The sequence below is a fragment of the Diabrotica virgifera genome, chromosome 3, assembly GCF_917563875.1.
Source record: "Diabrotica virgifera virgifera chromosome 3, PGI_DIABVI_V3a".
NCBI classification, from domain to species: Eukaryota; Metazoa; Arthropoda; class Insecta; order Coleoptera; family Chrysomelidae; genus Diabrotica; species Diabrotica virgifera.
The window spans coordinates 200,812,760-200,835,496 of NC_065445.1; the positions used below are offsets into that span (position 1 = coordinate 200,812,760).

Genomic DNA, 22,737 nt, shown 5'->3' on the forward strand with positions numbered 1-22,737 from the left:
ATGTGACACCTCATTTAAAAGCTTTTGAGATACTGATTACAAAAATGTATAGGCAATACTTGTGCAAAATTCAGTTCGGTGAAAGTACAGGCACTAATTTGTTTAAATTACAACCAACAGTAGCTGTTAACCAATTTTACAAAGTTGTTGCACTAAGTAGAAATACAGTGTCGACCATCCTAAGATTAAAAGTAGATCATGGATGTTTCCCGAAGCATCTACATAAAATCGGAGTTCTCCCAACAGGCAGATGTGACTGTGGAACTAGCATAGCTAATCTAAATCATATATTTTTTAACTGTCCCTTAAATCTCAATGCAAGTATGTGGCTGCTACAAGAATTGCTGAAAGCAGGTTTAAGTACTCCCCTAGACTTAAATGTGCTATTAAGTGTGGATAACATTAAAATTTTTAAACTAATTATGACATTTCTTCAAAAAATTAAATTAAAAGTGTGAAAGTAAAACTAATCGTTTGAATGAATAGGTATTTCTTTTGTATTATGTAATGTATGAATGAGATATTTACTGTAATTAATTATATTATTTTGTAACCTATGTATGTTTTTAGTTCTTACCGTAGTGAAAAAGAAAAAAAAATAATATAGTTGTATTTATTAACATTGTTATTTGTAAGCTTTATTTTTTTTATTTTTTATTTTTAAGTGTATACTGGACAATTTAATACTTATGAACGAATAATAATTGTATAATAATATGTAGTTACGTGGCTAAAGGTTCTGAACCAAGGCCAGAATAAAATATAAAAAAAAACTTGTGCAAAATGTCTGTCCAATGCTTTTTAAATGCATTCATTTTTTTATAATCCTGAGAAAACTAATAAGTATTTTTGAAAAATTTAAACGCAAAATGCAAGATTAGATTATTACCGAGGGTCTAAAGTCCCTGAAAACTTCTATAATGTTTATTTTAATAAGTTACAGGGGTGAAAAAAAGAGAAAATTGAGTATGATTTTTAACACGTTGACGGACAGTGCGTCAAATGTATAAGCAAGTGTTGTGACACTATATGTATTTTGCAAAGTAGAATAGGGGAAAATGCAACGTCTATAGACGTTGTGTCACATTACATCAATGGACGTCTATAGACGATCTGTCCGTCAGCGTGTTAATTTAAAATATATCATTCAAAAGAAACTTTTTGTTTATTTTAATGGACTTTTGGCCCTCGGTAATGATGTAATATTTTATTCTGCGTTTAAATTTTTCAAAGGTTCTCGTATTAGTTTTCTCAGGATTCGAAAAAAAAAAGTGCGTTTAAAAAGCATTTGACCAAAATTTTGCGCATGTACGTATTATACATTTTTGTAATCAGTATTTAAAACGATTTTAAATGAGGTGTCGTACTTTCTCATTACGAAATAAAATTAAAACTATTATTTCGACATGAATTTTTTTGCCTTGAAAAAAGTAAAGTATTTTGATTTTTTGAAAATTACATTCGGTTAATTCATTATTACATTTCCGAAACACTGTAAGTTGTTAACTTATAAAAGTCTCATTTTGTAGGTTTTTTTAAATTTCAATGATAATTCACTACATATATTTATTTTTATTTCATCAAATTTATATATAGGGTGTCCCAACCCAAAAGTAGCGAAACCGTTGAATATTTCGCGAAATGAACATCGGATCGAAAAAATGAAAAATATATGTGTTCAATAATTTTTAAAAATCTATCAAATGGTACCAAACACGACCCCCTACTTAATCCCTTGGAAGTGGGATGGGGGTAACTTTAAAATATTTAATGGAGACCCCCAGTTTTAATTGCAGATTTGTATTTCTAAGTAAGCAACTTTTATTCGGGACATTTTTTCGAATTCTGGATAGATGGCGCTATAATCTGAAAAACGATTTATCGTAATACCATAGGTAATTTATAGAAATTGTTTAATATCTATAGAAACACACTCTCAAATGAAAAATCAAAAAACACAAGTTGAATATTTTTCAAAATCCTATCGAATAATCGAATGCCACCAAACACGATACAGTGTCATTCGATAGGTTTTTGAAAAATATTAAACACGTGCTTTTTAGTTTTTCATTTGGAAGTGTGTTTCTCGAGACAGACTATTTCTATATTATTCTATTTCTATGGAATAGAAAAAATGTCTCGAATAAAAGTTACTTACTTTTACGTAAGGAATCCAATTCTGCAATAAAAACTGTGGGTTTCCAATTCGATTTTAAAATTGAGCCCCACCCCACCTCCAGGGGTTGGAGTGGGGGGTCGTATTTGGTGTCATTTGATAGATTTTTAAAAATTAATGAACAGGTATTTTTCAGTTCTTCGATCCGATTTTCATTTTAGCCAATCGGCCCCCCCTCTTAACGATGTTGGATCCGCCGCTGGCTGCGCCAAGCCTCATGTGGGATGCGTATCCTCATACAGGTTTCCCGACTCAGGGCCGGCGATAATGGGCCTGCAAGGGATGCACTGCAGGCGGGCGCCCCTGTTTGGGGGGCGCCAGAATGAGTTTTTTCTGTTGGTGTTATGCAAAATACTAAAATAGAAAAATGTAATTTTTTAAATGTGGTTTAGATTCGTCTTAATACCCTAATCTGTGTTTGTTAGTTTTGCATATCACACAATTGTAAAATATACAAAAATATGCAATGCCCCATAGAATTCTTAAGCGGGCTCCACACTCTCGGCGAAGTTACTTCGCCAAAGTTGACCGAAATCCGAAGTACCTCTCTACACACTCGTTCTACTTCGCGAGGAACACATTCAAGCGGTGCGATACCGACAAAGATCCCTTTGACTCGGACGCGCCAAACCGACAGAGAATGGAAGTAGAACGAAGTGAGGCAAAGTTGCACAAGGTGGCCGTCTACACTCTCGTACTTGTTGAACCTCGATAGACTTCGGCGACAGTGTGGAGCTCACATTACCATGTAGTAATATAATTTATTGGTCAGATATATCATATTTCAACCAAACAACTTTGCTCTTAATGTCAATGCTTTGTTTATTTTCTTCAAATTTCTTGCAAGTTGTTAAGCGGGCTCCACACTCTCGGCGAAGTTACTTCGCCAAAGTTGACCGAAATCCGAAGTACCTCTCTACACACTCGTTCTACTTCGCGAGAAACACATTCAAGCGGTGCGATACCGACAAAGATCCCTTTGACTCGGACGCGCCAGACCGACAGAGAACGAAAGTAGAACGAAGCGAGGCAAAGTTGCACAAGGTGGCCGTCTACACTCTCGTACTTGTTGAACCTCGCTCGACTTCGGCGAGAGTGTGGAGCTCACATTATGTGAGCTCCAGTGGGTCTCACTACTCCATTAGAACAGACATACTGTCCCCGAGGCCCGAGGTTGCTGTTGTACGAGTATCTGTGTGTATGTGTGTGTGTGTGTGTGTATGTGTGGGCGGGGGGCGACTGTGTTAGTTTTGCAGGCGGGCACCTTATACCTTAGCGCCGGCACTGTCCCGACTCGAGGCATTCGGTGCGGCCTCGGCTTGCCTCATGCGTATTCGTGCTCAAGTGCGTACCCAGCTTTAGAGATTAATCCTACAATAACCCATATTTCTGTAGATCATTTGGGATATACGAAATAAACTTCACAAAGTCGAAGAACTTGAAGTGTTAACTACTGCGCAACAAAAATACCGAGCTTATATGCATTCTTTAATGTCATGGATGAAGAATATTTACGATTTGGCCATCGTAAGACCTACGGCCTTATCAGATCATCGGTATTCACACAAAGGACCAGTTACAGGTAGTGTGTGTAGACTAAATTAAACTAGCTATTAAATAAACTTCATTTTATTTATATTTTAACGGATAAAAATGTATAACTTATCTTTATAAAGTAGTAAGACCTAGTGTTCACTGGTGACACTCAATATGGGTTCCGCAATGGTATGGGTACCCGAGAGGCATTATTCTCCTTCAACGTGATGACACAGAGATGTTTGGATGTTAACCGTCCTCTTTACGTCTGTTTTATAGAATACAATAAAGCGGTTGATAAAGTAAAACATGATCGACTCATGGAAATTCTGCAAACTAAAAACCTAGATGAAAGAGATTTAAGACTAATAACACACCTGTATTACAATCAGCGGGCAATAGTAAGAATTAAACCTCTATCACCTCTATTATTTAACGCTTATTCTGAAGAGGTAATGCGAGAAACTCTGGAAGATGAAACAGTCGGCATAAGAGTAAATGGAGTCTTAGTTAACAACATCAGAGATGCAGATGATACAGTAATAATAGCCGATAGTTTACAAGACCTGCAAAGACTCATGAGTAAAATAGTAAGGTGTAGTAGGGAGTACGGACTCTCTCTTAATATCAAAAAGACGAAGTTTATGAAAATTAGTAAAAACAACCATAATACTAAAGAAATCTTAATAGTAGAGGGCCAACAGATCGAAAGAGTAAAAAAGTACACTTACCTAGGAACACTTATAACAGAAAATAATGACTACACTGCATAAATCAAAGTCAGAATCGAAAAAGCACGTTATAATTTTATGAAAATGAAAAAGGTCCTATGTAGCAAAGATTTAACATTAGCTCTTAAAGTACGCCTAACAAAATGTTACGTATACAGTGTACTATACTATGGAGTGGAATCATGGACGTTAAATGTAGAGACAATGAGACGACTTAACGCCTTTGAAATGTGGACCTATAGAAGAATTATGAGGGTTTCCTGGGTAGATGGAGTTACGAACAACGAAGTACTGAGAAGAATAGGTAAAGAGAAGGAAGTTGAACTTACAATTAAATAAAGAAAACTACAGTATCTGGGACATATGATGCGGGGCGAGAAGTATGGCATCCTGCGACTCATAATGCAAGGAAAGATAGATGGCAGAAGAAGCATTGGAAGAAGACGAAATTCATGGCTGAAGAACCTGAGAGAATGGTTTGGATGCAGCTCAAAACAACTATTTAGAACTACTGCCTCAAAAATTAAAATAGCTATGATGATTGCCAACCTCCGTAGCGGAGATGGCACCTGAAGAAGAAGAAGAAGACCTGGTGTGTTCTATGGGACTATCCATTAAGAAAAGAGTGAGATTCAGGGAAGTATGCGGGAAAGAAAAATTTTAAGAAAGGTCTTCCTAATTGTTCATGAACAAGGGATGTGACATGTAGGACATAACAACGATTTTAGTCATGTATGGATAACTTGACCTTGTAGCGTAGAAGATGAAGATAAGACAAGCTTAAATAGACATGCCTCATGCATAACAATTGCACAAGAATGGAGAAGACCTCAGGAGACAGAAACATCCAGAAATACCAGTCTTCGCTGGATCTATGGTGTTGAAGAGAATCTAAGGTATCTAGCAGTCAAAAGATGCCAGATAGTAGTTTATTAAACTCAAGTCCGATAGAACTCCATCATGAAATTGATTCAACCAACTGAGGTAGAAATATATATTACCTATTTGTGGAACCAGTCTATCACTATAAAAACAACAAAAAAATTGTCTTCAAGGAGTTTTATTATTTGTACCGTGGTAATGGTAAATGGTAGTGGTTAATCAGTGGTGGTTAATGATCGGTTAGCAGAGCTCAAAGGCGAGGAATTTGGTGCTCTAAGCTATACCGTTTTGGACATAATAGAAGGAAATAAGCTTGACACTATTATTGCTCACGGCATGCAGCATTAAGAAATGCCTAGCGGTAGAAAGAAAAACCCGCAGTAAATGCTAATAAAACGAAGCTTGTTTCTTTTACAAATAGGATGAAATTCAAAATAAGCTCTCAATCCAACAGTACAGAAAATGACAATAAATATCGTTCTCATACCACCAGATTGGCAACAGGTGGAAGTTCTCTGGTTATTACGCCCGTGACTTTCAAAAATTATAAGCCATACGGGTGCCCAGACGAACATTAAGATGAGGGAATTTTAAATAATTCACGTCCCATCTGCTCAGCATGGTAAAGTTCCAACGAGAAAGCTTCTCAAGTACTCCACAAAAGAGTAAATGAATTAAAAATGTATAAACATTTTCAATTTCTTTGCAATCCGAAAATGCAGCAGCATTATAAAATAGTTAAAGCGGACAGTGCAGGAAGAGTCTATACCGGTTTCAGGGATTTTTTCCCCTCATCAGTAGTCCCATATCCTCTTCTCTCCAATTCAACCAGGTACCTTGCTTTGGGCCTTTCTGGATTGCAAAGAAGGAAATGCCCCGGATATCGTAGAGACATCTACCAAGAAACAAAATAAGTTCTCAATCCAGTAGCACAAAAAACAACAATAAATATGGTTGACAATGGACATTATTATTCTCAGAAGAGGTCAATATTACTACGTATCATTTTCTTCTTCAGATGAAAGCTGAAGAGAAAAAAGATGCTTAAGACGTATTCCTTTGATCTTCCCCTCCACTAAAAGCTCAAGGAAGCTATACCTGTCATGTTTGAGTATGTGTCAGCCCCCTGAAAATCTAGAATTTATAGAATAGAATAGAAATATGCTTTATCGTCACTGAAAATTATACAATTGTATGGGCAAAGCTTAACATAGAGTCAAAAAAAAATAACAATAGCAAATACAATTTTCTGAAATTTGATAAATCGTCAATATTAAAAAATACAAGTTAATAAAGTAAAGCAAAAATCAAAACCAATATTGCAAAATTAAAATAAATTGCAAATTGAACATACAACATAATAAAATACAAACATAGGAACTAATATTCAGACTAATATTCAGACTAAATTCAGACTTTGATTTGATAGTACTAACTGAAACTTTTAAACTATGTGATGTGCAATATTACGATAATAATGAATACATATTCTTGTATAGTGATTCAAACTTCAATAGGAATGACGGGGTGGCAGTATATATAAAGAAAACCATTACATTTTCGCATAAAAAGGTAATGATTGGGCATTCTCAAGCAATCGAATTACTTATTCAATTAGAAAATAATAACAAAATCCTAGTTACTTGTCTTTATCGTTCACCATCTGGTGATGTGGAAGAATTCCTTCAATACTTAAAACAATATTTAGAACAACAAAAACAAGAACGGGTAACGAATCATATACTACTCGGGGACATTAATATTAATATTAAGGATACAAATAACGAACATGCTTACGAATATCTTAACTTGATGTATGAATACCAATTTGAATCTATGGTCAACAAATATACCTACAAGAATACAAGGAAAATCTAAAAGTTGCATTGATCATATTTTTTTAAAAGCACAGGGAATTCATGGACAATCTAAGTCAGCAGTAGTGGAAACTTACGTTACTGATCATAAAGCGACTGTTATTTGTTTACCACTTAACCTAAAAAATAGTTATAAAAAACTAGTCAGAGAACAACACGTAATCAATCACAAAGAACTAAAAAAAGACTTAGAAAGTTATGATTGGTGCGAATATAATGCCTCTAAAAATGTTAATATTAAATGCAATCTATTATGTGAAATTCTAAATAAACTTATAGAAAAAAACAGTTATATAAAAAAACACAAAAGACGGGAAATGAAGCGTCAAAGTTGGATAACTGCAGGACTGGTTAAATCCATAAACACAAAAAATCTTTTGTATCGTAAACATGTCAAAGATCTTGACAACGTTAACAAAAAAATGAGTATTTAAATTATAGAAAACACCTGAATATATTAATAAAAAATGCCAAGAAAAATTACTTTAGAAATGAAATTGAAAAAAACAAGAATGTTTCCAAAAACTTGTGGAATATTGTTAAAACTTTGACAGGTAAAGAAACTGAAAAAAATATTACAAAAATAATTACACAAGAAGGAACTACTGTAACAGATGGTGGAGCTATCTCTAATTCTTTTGCTCGTTATTTTACAGAAATTGGAGAATCTTATGCTAAAAAAATAATACCACCGACATCGTATCTCCCTAAATATAATAACGTGATGCATTCTATGTATTTAAGACCGGTCTCGGAAAGCGAAATTGAGGGAATTATTAAAACACTTAAAACGAACAAATCACCCGGTATTGACAACATTAGAACAGAAACAATAAGAACTATAGATAAACAAATCACCAAACCGTTGATGGATCTAATAAATTTAATATTTAAAACTGGTGAATGCCCAGACAAATTTAAAGAAACGGTAGTAATTCCTATACACAAGAAAGGAGATAAACTAAGTTTGTCAAATTACAGACCAATTTCATTAATTACTACTTTAACAAAAATCTTTGAAAAATGTCTTAAAATCAGATTAACATCTTTTCTTGACAAACACAACATATTATCGTCTTCTCAGTTTGGATTCCGTGAAGGTTTTTCAACAAACGACGCAATTATAGAACTCACCAATGAAATATATAATCGAATTGACAATAGCCAACCTACTGCTTGTGTGTTTCTAGATCTCGCAAAAGCTTTCGATACTGTAAGCCATCCAAAACTACTAGAGGCACTAGAAAATAGTGGAATACGCGGCACTGCTTATAATCTACTGAAATCTTACTTGGACAATAGACAACAAATTGTTAGGATAAATAATATCAATAGTAAAAAACTTCACGTAAGATGCAGGGTGCCTCAAGGTACAGTATTAGGGCCACTATTATTCAATATCCATGTCAACGATTTATATAACCTTAATACTGAGGGAAAGATAATCAGTTTTGCCGATGACACTGCAATTTTATATAGCGCAGACAGTTGGGAACATTTAAGGGATAAAATTAATGTAGATATGCACAAACTAATAAAATGGTTTAATTATAAAGGTTTAACAATTAATTATGAAAAACCCTTTTTTGTTCCGTTTTGCAGTTACAAAGTATCACTACCTTCTTATAGTGCTATAACAATTAAAAACACGAAAGGAAATATAATTATAAAATCAAGTAACAATATAAAATATCTTGGAGTAAAAATCGACTCTCATTTAAGATGGGATGCCCACATAGATCAAATAACAAAGTGTTTGAGAGCCTTGGTTTCAAAGTTCAAATTTCTCAAATCTAAAATAGAAGTAAAATATTTAAAAATATTATATTATGCACTAGTTGAATCTAGAATTAGATATGGAATACTTGGGTGGGGCGGTGTACAAAAAACTTATTTAAAGAAAGTCGACATCTTACAAAAAAAAATATTGAAAATAATAATTAACAAAAAAATGACATACCCGTCTCATTTATTATTCTGTGATACTAACGTAATGGATACGAGGCAACTTTATATGTATTCCCTGGTATTATACACATACAACCATAAACATATCCTTCATACATTACCTCATCACTATGAGACTCGCACTAAAACCAACCAACACGTACAATTGGGAAATATTAAAAAATCAATAGGACAGAGATCTGCCATGTATCTTGCTCCAAAAGTATTTAATCACTTGCCGAACATATACAAGATATATTTTAATACTCTTAATTCATTAAGTATGGTAAAATCTATATTCAAAAAGTATGTATTGAACCTTGATCGTAATATTGTACATAAGTTATTTGATTGACTTAACAAGTGAATGAAATTTAAAAAAAATAAAAAAAAATGATAAAAAAAAGAATGTTTGCAATACAGTGGTTTGTTAAATTTACCCAGTTCCTTTATTTATAATATAAAAAAATAAAAGAAAATAAATAAATACATGTAAGATAATAGAATGTTTGTACCTTGGCATTTAGTATACACATACTATATTCAATAACTAAACATTGTCACACACTATCCGCGTGTTCGACCAATAGGTTTTAACGGGTAGTGAGTAAATGTTTCTTTATTTTCCAGGATTAACATGTAAAGTTAAAATGTAGAATGTAATAATGTAAAACGTAGAATATAAAGTTAAAATGTATGTATTTAATTCTTGTACTGTGAAATTAATAAAGATTATTATTATATTAAAAAAATAAGTTTAAACTGCTGTATGTGACACCCAAATATAGATAAATATACTTTAGTTACTTGTACATTACTGTAATTTCTTAGTTATGGTCTGTTCGCAAATTGTTAAGAGCTCAGTACAAGCACGTACAAGTTTGACCCTCATTAGTGGGCTGAAATACAGAGAGGACAGGTAAAATGATATAATAACGGAATCCAACCTAAAACTGGCAGTTTAAGACGTTTTCGACTAACCCACCTTGTATCTGAAGGAATACAATAGACCTGTAAAAGTTAAATCGGATTATGTAGGTATATTTGGTTACAGATGATTGACCAGGGCCGTAGAGTATATAATGGTAGGGGAGCCCAAGCGGGGATTTTTGCAGTTACTCGAGCGCGTCAGATTATCATATGGGGAGAAACGTGGTACCCTGCAGATGTACATCTGCCGTATATTGGCTCTTAACACAGGGGAGTTCGTTTAGGGGGGCCCGAAAAAAAAAATCTATCCTTAAAAATACTCGAAATTGTCAGATTAAGATAAGGTAAGTTAAGTACATGCAAAACAGTGTATATTTAAAAAATCTGACGATTTGAGCGGGGCGTAAGGGAATTGGTGAGTCACAAAGTTTCACAAGAAAAAGGCGAATATTTCGCGAAATAAAAGTCAGATCGAAAAACTAAAAACTACACGTTCAATATTTTTCAAAAATCTATCGATAGATACCAAACACGACCCCTCGCAGAGAGGGTGGGGGGTAAATTTTAAATTTTAAATACAAATCCCGCGATATTTAGTAAAATAAACATCAGATCGAAAAACTGCAAAATACACTTATTTAATATTTTTGAAAAATATATCGAATGGTACCAAACGCGACCCCCCACGGAGGTGGGGTGGGGGGTTACTTTAAAATCTTAAATGGGAGCCCCCATTTTTTATTGCAGATTTGAATTCTCTGCATAAAAATAAGCAACTTTTATTCGAAACATTTTTTCGAATTATGGATAGATGGCGCTATATTCGGAAAAAACGATTAATGGAAATGGAAAATTTAATTAAAAAATGGCAAGCGCCCGCTAAAATGGAAAATTTTACTTAACTTTTTTTGGTTTTAGGACCTAATAATCACAACCCAATAGGTCCCCAAAGCGCTCGAGTGACTGCACATGTAGAATACTTTGCTCCCCTACCATAATTAAAACATTTGTTTAAACTAAATAAATATATTTTTTAAACGGTAACTACGTAGGTAAATTGTATTTTTGTTTTAATAAAATTTCTATATTTTATTCAAAAATAAACAATTCAAAAATAAAAAGTTACTTGCAGTTTGTAAAACATACATTTATTTAACTAATACCTATTTTTAAATTATACAAATTAGTCCAATCATTTGGTAGTTTTACCTGTAAAGTTTTCCGGGAGTTTTGAAAATTGGTAATTTAATGGATTTCGGTATGCTTTTTTCGAATTTTAACTTTGCTACCTTGTATCTCCGCCGCCATATTTAAAAAATGGTGCCTAATAACAGTGTTTTGGGAATATCTTCTTTTTGACGCATTTTACGAAAAAACATTTATGTAAAAAATTAAACTAGAAAAAATTTCCCACAATTTACATAATTTGAATTTTTTCATAAAATTAATCGTATTTGGCGTACGAGCGCTGCAAAATATATTTCAATAGACGTTTTGAAAAAAACTAATTTCCACACCACCTGGAGGTAGAGTAAGCGGCGCGTTTTTTTTTATTGTGGTTTCCCCTGTAGGCCTAATCCACATATGATGTATTTATAATTTACAAATTTAGGGCAATCTCCTTCGTTTTGCAGTTCCTGATATACCAGAAACGACTTCGTCCTAAGCATCGATCGAGATATCGCAGACCGAAATTTAGTAGGACATTTTTTCTAGTTTTATTTTGTACATAAATGATTTTTTCGTAAAATGCGTCGGAAAGGATGTATTCCCAAAAAACTGTTATTTAGCGCCATATTTTCAATATGGCGGCGCGAGCGGCGGAGATACGACGTAGCAAAGTTGAAATTCAAAAAGAGCATAAAATCCACAAAATAACCATTTTTTAAAACTCCCGGAAAACTTTCCAGGTAACTCACTTTTTTTTCGACTATATGACTGAACTAAATTACGATTACAAAACTATTCAAATTCAAAATAAACAGGATTATCTTCGGAATCCGAGTCGTCTTGCAGGTTAATAATTATCGGTTGTATCTCTACAGTCGCATCAATTATGTTGTCAAGATCCCACATTTTTTGTTCTTCTTCCATTACATGTCTTACTGCATCTCGCCAGTTTTGTTCTGTAATATGTTCTAAAGACTCATATAACAATTCACGCACAACTTGTATTTTATATGATGTATTTTTTCTAGCCACATAACCTTTCATTTGGGCCCAAATGAGTTCAATTGGATTATTTCACAGTGGTAGGGTGGAAGTCTAAGGACTGTGATGTTTCGCCTTTCCGCCATTTTGTCAACTACATATTTCTTGTCCTTAGATTTGTGTTGCCGGGCAATTTTTAAAAGTTCTGCTTTAACCATTCCATCTTCGTAAGGCAGAGACTTATTCCGCAGCCAGTCAAGGACATCTTGTTTCTTCCACGCAGTGGTTGGAAGTCTTTCTACTAGTCTTGAATGATAAGGTGCATTGTCTAATACTATAATTGAGTTTGGTGGTATATGTTCAATCATCTGCTCAAAATACACTTCGAAAACATCAGCTGTCATCTCCTCGTGATAGTCTTTTGTGCTTTTGGATTGAAATTCCAACAAACCATCCCTAAGAAATCCTTTTTCACTGCCAATGTGAGAAATTCTTAATCTACTACCTTTTTCAGAGGTTGGGGAAATACCAGTAGACCAACCTTCTACAAACGCTTGCCTGGAGCTTAATATATTTTTATCTGACCAAATTTTTATTAGAGTATGACCTGCATTTACCCAAGTTTCGTCCTGCTAGTAGATTGGCCTTCCTTCAGCCAGGAATTTTCGTATGGATCTTACATAATATCTTCTCCAACATATTATCCCTTCGCGGTCAATCAAAACTGATTTTCGGTCTGATTTCTCCCACCGGAAATTTAATTCTTTTAAAACTTCCCACAATTTGGTTCGTCCGATATTAGGCAAATCCGGATCGTCTTTATCTTCTTGTAAAATTTTGTTAAGGTTGGGTATTTCTTTTTTGAAAAAAAAAATCCGTGAATTTTCCTTCGAATAATATTTTTGGCAAATTCATTATTTTCAACAGGCTTTTTCCCCTCTTCAAGTGTTCATTTGTGTTTAGGTTAGCTATACCTTGTTTTTTTCTTTCTGATAGGAACCTATATATTGTTGACTCTGCTACGTCCGTCATGTTGGCACAACTCTCGATTATGTTCCGAACAGTGTTTGTGGGATTCTGAAAAACCAGAGCTTCGTGAACGTCAGGACAATAGTCTTCTCTCTTGGTGAATAGACTTACTGACTGTACGCAATAGCACCGGTGTAAAACTTGATGACGTTGATGATGATGAAGCCATCGCAAGCAATAACAAAAACAAGCACGAACGAAAGGTAAGTATATGTTTGTAGGAATATGGAAAAAAAGAATGTGTGTGTACTTTGTACGTACGTATTATATAATTTCAACGAAATAAATAATATACTTAACAGGTTAGTTGTATTTTATTTAAATATTAAACTAACTTTCTTACCTACCACTTTCAAAATTTTTTTATTAAAACAACCAAAAATTAAAAAAAAAATATGAATCATCCGGGATCTCTCGATCTCTGGTCCAATGCTCTACTAACCAAGCTATCGAGCTCCTTATAAGTAACGAGTAACGTCTCGGATATAATTACACAACACGGTGACAAATAGATCAAGTGAAGTATAAAAATGTTATACCTAGATATTTTATTATCTTACTACCGACGAAGACAAATCCAAAGACACAAAAATTACAATAAATAATACATTTACTAAAAACACTAATATATTCTTTTAATGACTTATTTGCGCTGATATATACATACCTATCTTGAAAGATTAGCAACGAACTACATACTGTCTGTGTGCGCATGCGCCAGGGAATTAAAAAATTTCACTCACGATCGTAAAGAAGAATAACTCCAAAAACACTACTCACGCACTGCACAAAATTCGCAAAAGAAATTAATATTCGATTAAATGGTCAAAAACGTACTAAACAAAAAAATTGTTTTCGTTCCTAATAGCACCCTTTCAATTCAAGTTTCGAATATAAACTAAGAGGCGATGCCAAAGCGCCAAAGACGGTGTCTCTATACCTAGCTTCAGCTTCAGGTATGAATTCCAGAGGTATTGCATATTATTTATTGTACTTGTACAGAAGTCAAAATTTTAAGTTTCTTCATAAGTCACGTCTTAACATTAAATAATGTACGTTGAAGGTTAGTATTGAAATATGCAAAGAGATCTCTAAAGATAATCTTATTTACAAAATTTTTAACGGTTAAATTATCAAACATTAGCCGTGAACGTTTTAATTCTTTTTTGCTAAGTAAATAATTATTAAAAACGTTATTTTATTCAAAATAGAATATTGATAAACCTTTTGGAAAGGAAACTAAATGTAAATCTACATTAATTTTAATAAATACCTCAGGAACCTCCGCCTATGATTTTACGACACTTACGGCTGTTTTATGACTTTGACCCTCATTTCGTGCTCTTAAGAAATTGCGAACGGACTGTAGTCATTAAGAAACTCTTCTATTGAATAATATGGTCTTCTAGATCAGTGATTCCCAACCGGGGGCTATCGCCCCCTTAGGGGCAATTTGAGATTTTCAGGGGGGCGATAGAGCGAAGGGGGCGATATGGGGGGCAATAGAGAAAAGGGGACGATAAGGTGGGCGATTAGCATCTGGGAAAAGAGAAATGAGGATAAAAAACAATACTTTCGATCGGGTATCCATAGGATAATAAAAAGTAATTAAATGTACACCAATGCAGGCAATAATAACACAAACATCTCGTCTAGTAACAGAGGGCTATGAATCATGATACAACTTAATTCTAGAGGTAAGTAATACATTATAATTAATTCTGCATTTTCCTTTTATCGAGCTTTCTTATTGGGCGAACATCCGCACAAAAGAGAAAGGGGTAGAAGTGGGATAAGAATGACGAGAGTAAGTACCGACCCTGCCTATCTGACTCCAACAAAGAGTGTACGGCCAAAATTGTGGTCGTTTTGTCATCTATCTATCTTTTGCCCTTCATTTGTCCAAAGTTGAACGTAGGCCTCCCCCTTATTTTTCCACTCTTTTTCGTTCAGTGCTAATCCTGTCCATCTGGTCCCAGCGTATCTTTTTGGGTCATTCGACCATCTCATCTGTGGTCTGCCCTTTCCTCTTTTACGGTCTCAAGGTCTCCAGTGGATTGTCGCTTCATTCCATCTTCCGTCTTTTTGTCTGTTGTTTTATCATGTTTTTAACTAGGGAGTAGCTGCATGTTTGTTTAGATCTTTCACTTTGGTTTTATTTCTGATCCATGTATTTTTATTTTTGTCACTTATCTTGATACCCAACATCTTCCTTTCCATTGCCCTTTGAGTATTGGCCATTCTTTCCATATTTTCCTTCGTGAAGGTCCATGTCTGTGCTTCATATGTAAATATTGGTCTTGTCATAGATGAGGTAAATAAAATTAAAGCAAAACCAAAGAATGATGGAATATTTCGTACACTCTGACACTCTGTAAAGAAAATGATGAGATATTTAATACATTCATATTTAATGAATTGCTTACGGCGGTTCTGCAGTCTCATGGATACTATTATCGAATTTCTGATAACTACTCACCCCACACTGAGTACAGCACTACAAGAGAAGCGAAATGACATCGCTTAACTAGCAGATATTTCTGAAAAATTAAATGGAACGAATCTGGAATTACAAAGGAAGAACATAAATATGGCCAAAGCGAAGGGAGTAGTCGGAGCATTCATTGACAAACTATCTATTTTTGAAGAAAATATACAGAGAGGAGGTCTGACCAAATTCCCCAGAAATCATCATGTGGTTATTCTGAGGATCTTCAAACATATTGCCTCCACCTTGGAGGGGATTTGAGGTACATAGCTATTAACCAACATTGAGCCAGACATAAAGAAATTATGTGAGTATCACCAGCCCCAAGGGAGAAATTAACAATTATTATTAACCATGTTCACCAACACGTGGACAAAATGCAAGAGGCACAAGGTCGGAATAGAGGAAAAATTATGAGAGAGATCTATGTCCAGCAGTGGACAAGCGAAGATTGAATGATGACTTACCATGTATCATTTTACGAAATGTAAAAATAAATAAATATTGTACTGAATAATTTTTGGTTTCAATTTAATTGGGGAGGGGGGCGATTATAGTATTCACAACCGGTGAAACCTGTCTAAGGCCGCGTTCAGAGTGGACGAGCAAAGAGCAAAGAGCAAAGAGCAAAAAGTGCACGTTCAGAGTGGACGAGCAAAGAGCAAAGAGCAAAGAGCAAAGAAGTGCTAATAGCGGGTAGTTACGCTAGACGAGAGTTTAGTTCTTTTCCACTCGGCAGTATGGATAGGAGCGGTAGGATATTTGCTCTTTACTCTCACAGTAGTCCATGTAGTGAGACCGCTCCCGTCTGAAAAAATTTCCGATTCGGTCTCTTTGTGGATTCCTATTTAAAAATATTTTAAAATTTCCTTTAAACAAATCTGAAGGGTGCCGGGCGGAATTTTTGGGCAGAAATTGTTTAAACAATTTTTTTTAAACAAATACAAAAGATCACGTTTTTTTGCTCTGGAACATATATTTTTAAGTTTTGTGGGTTATTCTAAACAGCAAAGGCATCTTGTAAATTTTCTCAAAAATTGATAGTTTTCGAGTTATAGGCAATTTAAAATCTGCAAAATGCGAAAATACGCATTTTCGAGGCCTAAAAGCTCATATTTAAATTAGTATTTTTGAGGTTGCCAGATACTTAAATTGAAGTGTAAATATTGATCTTCAAGACTCTGAAGAGTGATCGTGTCTAACCTTAATTTATACCGTTGTTTTTTAATTGTTAAATATGCGTGTTTATCCGATTTTTTTGCCGGTGCGGCGCGCTCTATTTCAAAAATCTCCTATTTTCCTCCGAAAATGATTTTTTCTAGATTTTTTGTGATTTTCTAAATAAAATAAGTTTCTTGACATTTTTCTCAAAAGTTAACAGTTTTAAAGTTATAAGCGATTTAAAATCCAAAAATGAGTTTTTTATTAACTTATAACTTTAAAACTATTAACTTTTGAGAAAAATGTCAAGAAATTTATTTTATTTAGAATGTCCCAAAAAATCTAGAAAAAATAATTTTCGGAGGAAATAGGAGATTTTTGAAATAGAGCGCGCCGCACCTGCAAAAAAATCGGATAAACACGCATATTTAACAATTAAAAAATAACGGTATAAATTAAGGTTAGACGCGATCACTCTTCAGAATCGAAGCTGAATGTTTAATAATCAATTTAAGTATCTGGCAACCTCAAAAATACTAATTGAAATATGAATTTTTAAGCCTCGAAAATGCGTATTTTCGCATTTTTCAGATTTTAAATCGCCTATAACTCAAACACTATTAATTTTTGGGAAAAATTACAAGATACCTTTTTTGTTTAGAATAACCCAAAATACCTAAAAATGTATGTTCCGGAGCAAAAAACGTGATCTTTTGTATTTGTTTAAAAATAGTTATTTATGAAACAGTTTGTGAAGTATGCTTTTTGCGAACGCACGCGATATTTAGAGCACGAGCGACAGCGGAGCGAGTGCTATACATCGCGTAAGTTCGCAAAAAGTACTTCACGCACAGTTTCATACAATATTTTATCTACTCTACCATAAACAAATAAAAAATCTGTAACTATTCCTCACTGGAATTCATTTCTATTCAACCACAAAACTGTAAAAACTTTTGTTGTAATTTATTGCTCATTATGTCATCACCATGACAACGCCAAAGTTATTTGATTATATGAAAGTGTGTTAAAAACAGTGCGAAAAAGTAAGTCCCATTTAAAATACATTGTTACTTCACGCTCACTTTAAACACTTCACGCACTGCTATCTAGAATGACAGTTTTCACAAACTAAAAACTTACACATAATATAACATAGAGTAGATAAAATTGTTTAAACAATTTCTGCCCAAAAATTCCGCCCGGTGCTCTTCAGATTTGTTTAAAGGCGACATTTTTGAATAGGAATTGACAAAGAATCCGAATCAAAAATTTTTTCAGACGGGAGCGGTCTCACCACATGGAAAAAGGATGCGAGCGGAGAAATCAAACTTGTTTGGTTTCGCCGCTTTGCTCTTTGCTAACACTCTGTGTACCTCCATTTCCCAGTATGAGTTTGATTTCTCCGCTTTGCTCTTTGCTCTTTGCTCGTCCACTCTGAACGCGGCCTAAGGGGGCGATCATGGGAAAAAAGTTGGGAACCACTGTTCTAGATAGATGGGCTTTTGTTATTTTACGGAACTTGGGGAAAGATGTTGCAGATGTAAGTTGTAAAGGGAGATGGTTGTATAGTTTTTTTTGCGGAATATAATATAGATTTCTTTACTAACTCAGAGCACGGGATCGATAAGTAGACATCAAAAGTTGAATTTCTGGTGGAGGAGTATGCAAAATCAACCCTCCAATTTTTCCACAAAATTTTTCCACTTTAAATTTTTAAAGTTAGGAGAAAATACAACGCTTCCATTCACCCCCGTATAATGCTATCTGAGCAAAAAATTTTTATTACCGGAATAATAACAAACGACATGAAAACATGTACCTATAAACTGATGCAAGAATCTTGAAAATCGGAGTACAAATAATAAAGTTATAAATTGTCAAACTTAATCAAAAATTTTGGGCGGCAATATTTTGTGACGGTTAGTGTATAATTAATTTTCGCATGTGAAAAATTGAACAGTTTATAAAGCTTATCGGGTGTAACCTTGAAAGCTCAAGATAATGACATTAATTGTGATCTTATCTTAACCGTGTAAATATCATTTTTCATTTTTAGGCATAACTTGGTTATCCCCTTTCTATGAGTATTCAAAGCTAGGAGTTCTCTCTGAAAAACCAGAAGATACTGATCATTCCATGCAGTTTTTAACTTCTAGTGAGGACGGTACCATCATGATTTGGGACCTTATGAAGAAACCTACTGTACAGCCAGGTGGTTTTAAACCAAGAAAACTCAGGAGACTAAAGCAAAAACCTAGCGCACTGATGGTAAATTTAGTTTTAGAAGAATTATGTACATATTAGATTTCATCGATTTACAATTGTACATTGATTACAGTTGTTTGAAGATAGTCATTTTGGTACTTTTGTCTAATAATTTCGATGTCATTAATCTTTTATTAGCATATTTTTTACGGAATTCTTCTGATTGATTTCTGTGCCCAGATATATCAAGGCAACCACACGTTCAATAGTATAGTTATCTCTTGCGATATTATTTTCATTGTAAGGTGTCCTTTTGACGGTCATGTAGTTTGGTTTTGTTTCGTATATGTTACACTCAAACTCCGAATTCGGACAATGTCCGAAATTTTTACTCACTTTGCGATTTGGACAACGTGAATTGTCCACATCGCGGAGTGAGCATTTTATTCGGACATTGGTCGAAGCGAAATACCCAGAACGCGTTGTGGGTAAACGAAAGTACTCAATTGCCGAAATAAACACCTTCACCGGAGATTGAGCAAAACCATAATACCCATAACCCAACGTGGGTAATCTATTTTACCCACGTTGGGTTGTGGGTAGTGTTGCCCAAATGCAAGACCAAGACGAGACTTAGAGAGTCTTGGTCTTGGTCTTGCACCAATACACCTGGTCTTGCTCTTGGTCTTGGTATTGCACTCCCGGTCTTGGTCTTGGTCTTGGTCTTGCAGCAAGAGTCTTGCAAGTCTCGCAGTTGCCCACTAGCATATTACTATTTATTAAACGTTACTTTAGATCTTAGAACAACGTAACAGTATAGGTACATTTTCAGCTTGACTTAACAAACAGGGTGAGGCAGATAAACTTTCCTATTAAAAATATCTCCAGAACTAAAGACAACAGAATCATGAAAATTGGAATGGAGTGTTTTGAAGAGTGATCTTTTTAATGAAAATATTTTATCTATTTCCTACTTCCAGTTATACCGGAAGTTGCCTATAACTTCTTTTTTTAAATGGGACACCCTGTATATTTTTACATTTCTGAGTTCTCTTCCATGTCTTCTTTCTGAAATATGAGGTTTTGTAATATCATATAGGGTAGTTTAAAAGATAATTATGTTTTCTTATTAATTTTGTAGCAGTTTTCATACCCTGTTGAATTGGTTATTTGACATCAAAAACTTTATTTATGTTCAAATGATTTTTAATATAGTCTACTATTGTTAAAAATTATTAGTGTAGCTAAATGTTGAATTTGGTATTCAGGGTTGGTCGAAACCCGGAATGAATATTTTCTGAGTTTTCTTAAATTGAACGCCCTGTATTTTAGTATTGTAATGAAATGATATTTTATGGTACTTTTTTATTAATTAAGCATTCTCGATACCTAACTGCCTTAATTTGTGCTTAATTGTTAATCGCACTAACAATCTTAACTACGTAGGTATTTTGATAGCTCAACAATTATTGGTAATTTTTAGGATCAGTCTAGACTTCTACGACTCTAGACTCTAGATTAATATGTATCTATGTATTTCCGAAAAATTATTTGTTATTGAATTATTTGCGAACATTTTATGTTCACGGCCAACCTAATACAATTTCACATATTTTTTGTTGCAAATAATATTTGGCTTGAATCACCAATAACTCACAAACTAAAGCAGTTAGGTATAGGAAATGCTTAAGAAATAAAAAAGTACTATATTATATCATTACAATACTAAAATACAGGGTGCTACAGGTGTGCTACAGGGTGCTACAGGTTGCCATTTAAGCAAACTCAGAAAATACTCATTCCGAGTTTCGACCAACCCTGTATTCTAAAACTAAAAATTTAGCTATATGGTGTATTCCACGAATATACGACTGTTTTGGATTATCGCGACGACGAATATTTTAGTATGCAACATAAGAAGTACGAAAGTATTTTGCTCTAATAATTACTCCAATAAACAACAATATCATTTGCAATTTTCTTTCGTCCTTCATGTTTTGCACAGTAAAATATTCGTTGTCGCGATAATCCAAGAGAGTCGTACCTATATTCGTGGAATGGGGTATACTAACAATTCTTAACAATAGTAGATTATATTAAAAATCATCTGAACATAAATTTAGTTTTGGATGTCAAACTACTACAATTCTACAGGGTGTGAATATTGCTGCGAAATTAAGAAAAAAATTTAATTCTCTTTTAAACTACCTTATATAACATTACTAAACTTTTAACAACGAAGACATCGAGGAGAATTTAAAAATGTAAGTAAAAATATACAGGGTGTCCCATTCAAAAAAATTAAGTTATAAGCAACTTCCGGTATAACCGGAAGTAGGAAATAGATGAAAATATTTTCATTAAATAGATCACTCTTTAAAACCCCTTTTTTCCAATTTTCATGATTCTGTTCCTTTAGTTACAAAACCAACCAAATTAATAAATGTATAAACAACTCACATCGGGTGGGGTTTGAACCCACGATCTAAACTATCCCTGCCTATAGGTACTCTCACTAACTGAGCTATCTACGATGTCCCACTGGAGTCAGTCTGTTTCTTAATAAACATTTGCATTTAATAACCTTACATGTGCTAAAACATGGTTAAAACACAAAAAATCCAATAAATGGCATAAACTTTACTGTATTAAAGAACATTTGTCTAGAATGGTATTTTGTTTGACCCATTGATATAATTGCACACTCTGCAAAAAGTTTATATACCTACGATAGTCTTTAGTCTTTAAACTGATAAGGAAAAACAATCAAGTGGGTGTCGTATTATATCAGCTTTGGTGACATCATAACAAGTTTCAAAAGGATATTTAATACTGTCGGTGTCAAAACACAAGATTATTTTATGAAAGGACCTATTCTCAAAATCTAGACAATTGCAATGAATTTCAGAGCGAAGGCGTCGTCTGCTATATAAGAAAGAATGTATTATAAAATATTTTATTTTTACATTGTACAAATTTATTATGACCTCTGAGTACGTGTCAAATAAATATGTCAAGTGTTCTTTTAACACTCGTACTCGTAAAGCGGTGCTTAGATTCTTAAGTAAACAACGGTGCGGGGTGCATTTGCACCCCATCTGTATATCCATTTTTTTTATATGTGAACGTCGGGAAAATTGATTTGAAAGATAATTAGGACTTGTTTATTATAGTATAAAACATAATTTTACAAACAAAGTACCCATTTCTTCTTAAAAAAATTATTCTCGTTGCAAGATAAACACATGAAATTTTTCACAGAGTGACCAACACAAAGTTTTTACACAAAATACAGTTATGTCGGGACTTTCGGTCTTTTTTCTCTGACATAAGTAACACCGACCTTGTCCCGTAGCTCTGTTAGCTCCAAGTGGAACACCATTTTTCTAAAAAATCACGTAAACGTAAAACTTTTTAGATGCTGCAATGGGTGTAATGTGTTTAGAATTGAATTTCATGCGAATAAAAAAATGGACAAAAATCAAAAAAATTTATTAAAAAAGATAGGTGAGAAAAACGAGGTCTGGGGTGCAGCTGCACCCCGCACCGCCTTACGAGGGTTAATGTAGATTTTGATTCGCTATGTATGTTTATTGTATTGTTCATAATGCGCATAAGTCC

General features: G+C 34.0%; 1 protein-coding gene across 1 annotated transcript in view; it reads left to right on the top strand.

The window, feature by feature from the left end:
* Positions 1-22,737, top strand: part of LOC126882676 (dynein axonemal intermediate chain 3) — a 302,917-nt gene that overhangs the window by 167,920 nt on the left and 112,260 nt on the right. Inside the window, exons 8-9 of the mRNA XM_050647651.1 lie at positions 3,572-3,758; positions 18,968-19,179. Coding sequence (XP_050503608.1) covers positions 3,572-3,758; positions 18,968-19,179 — 399 coding nt within the window. The remainder of the gene's footprint in view (positions 1-3,571; positions 3,759-18,967; positions 19,180-22,737) is intronic.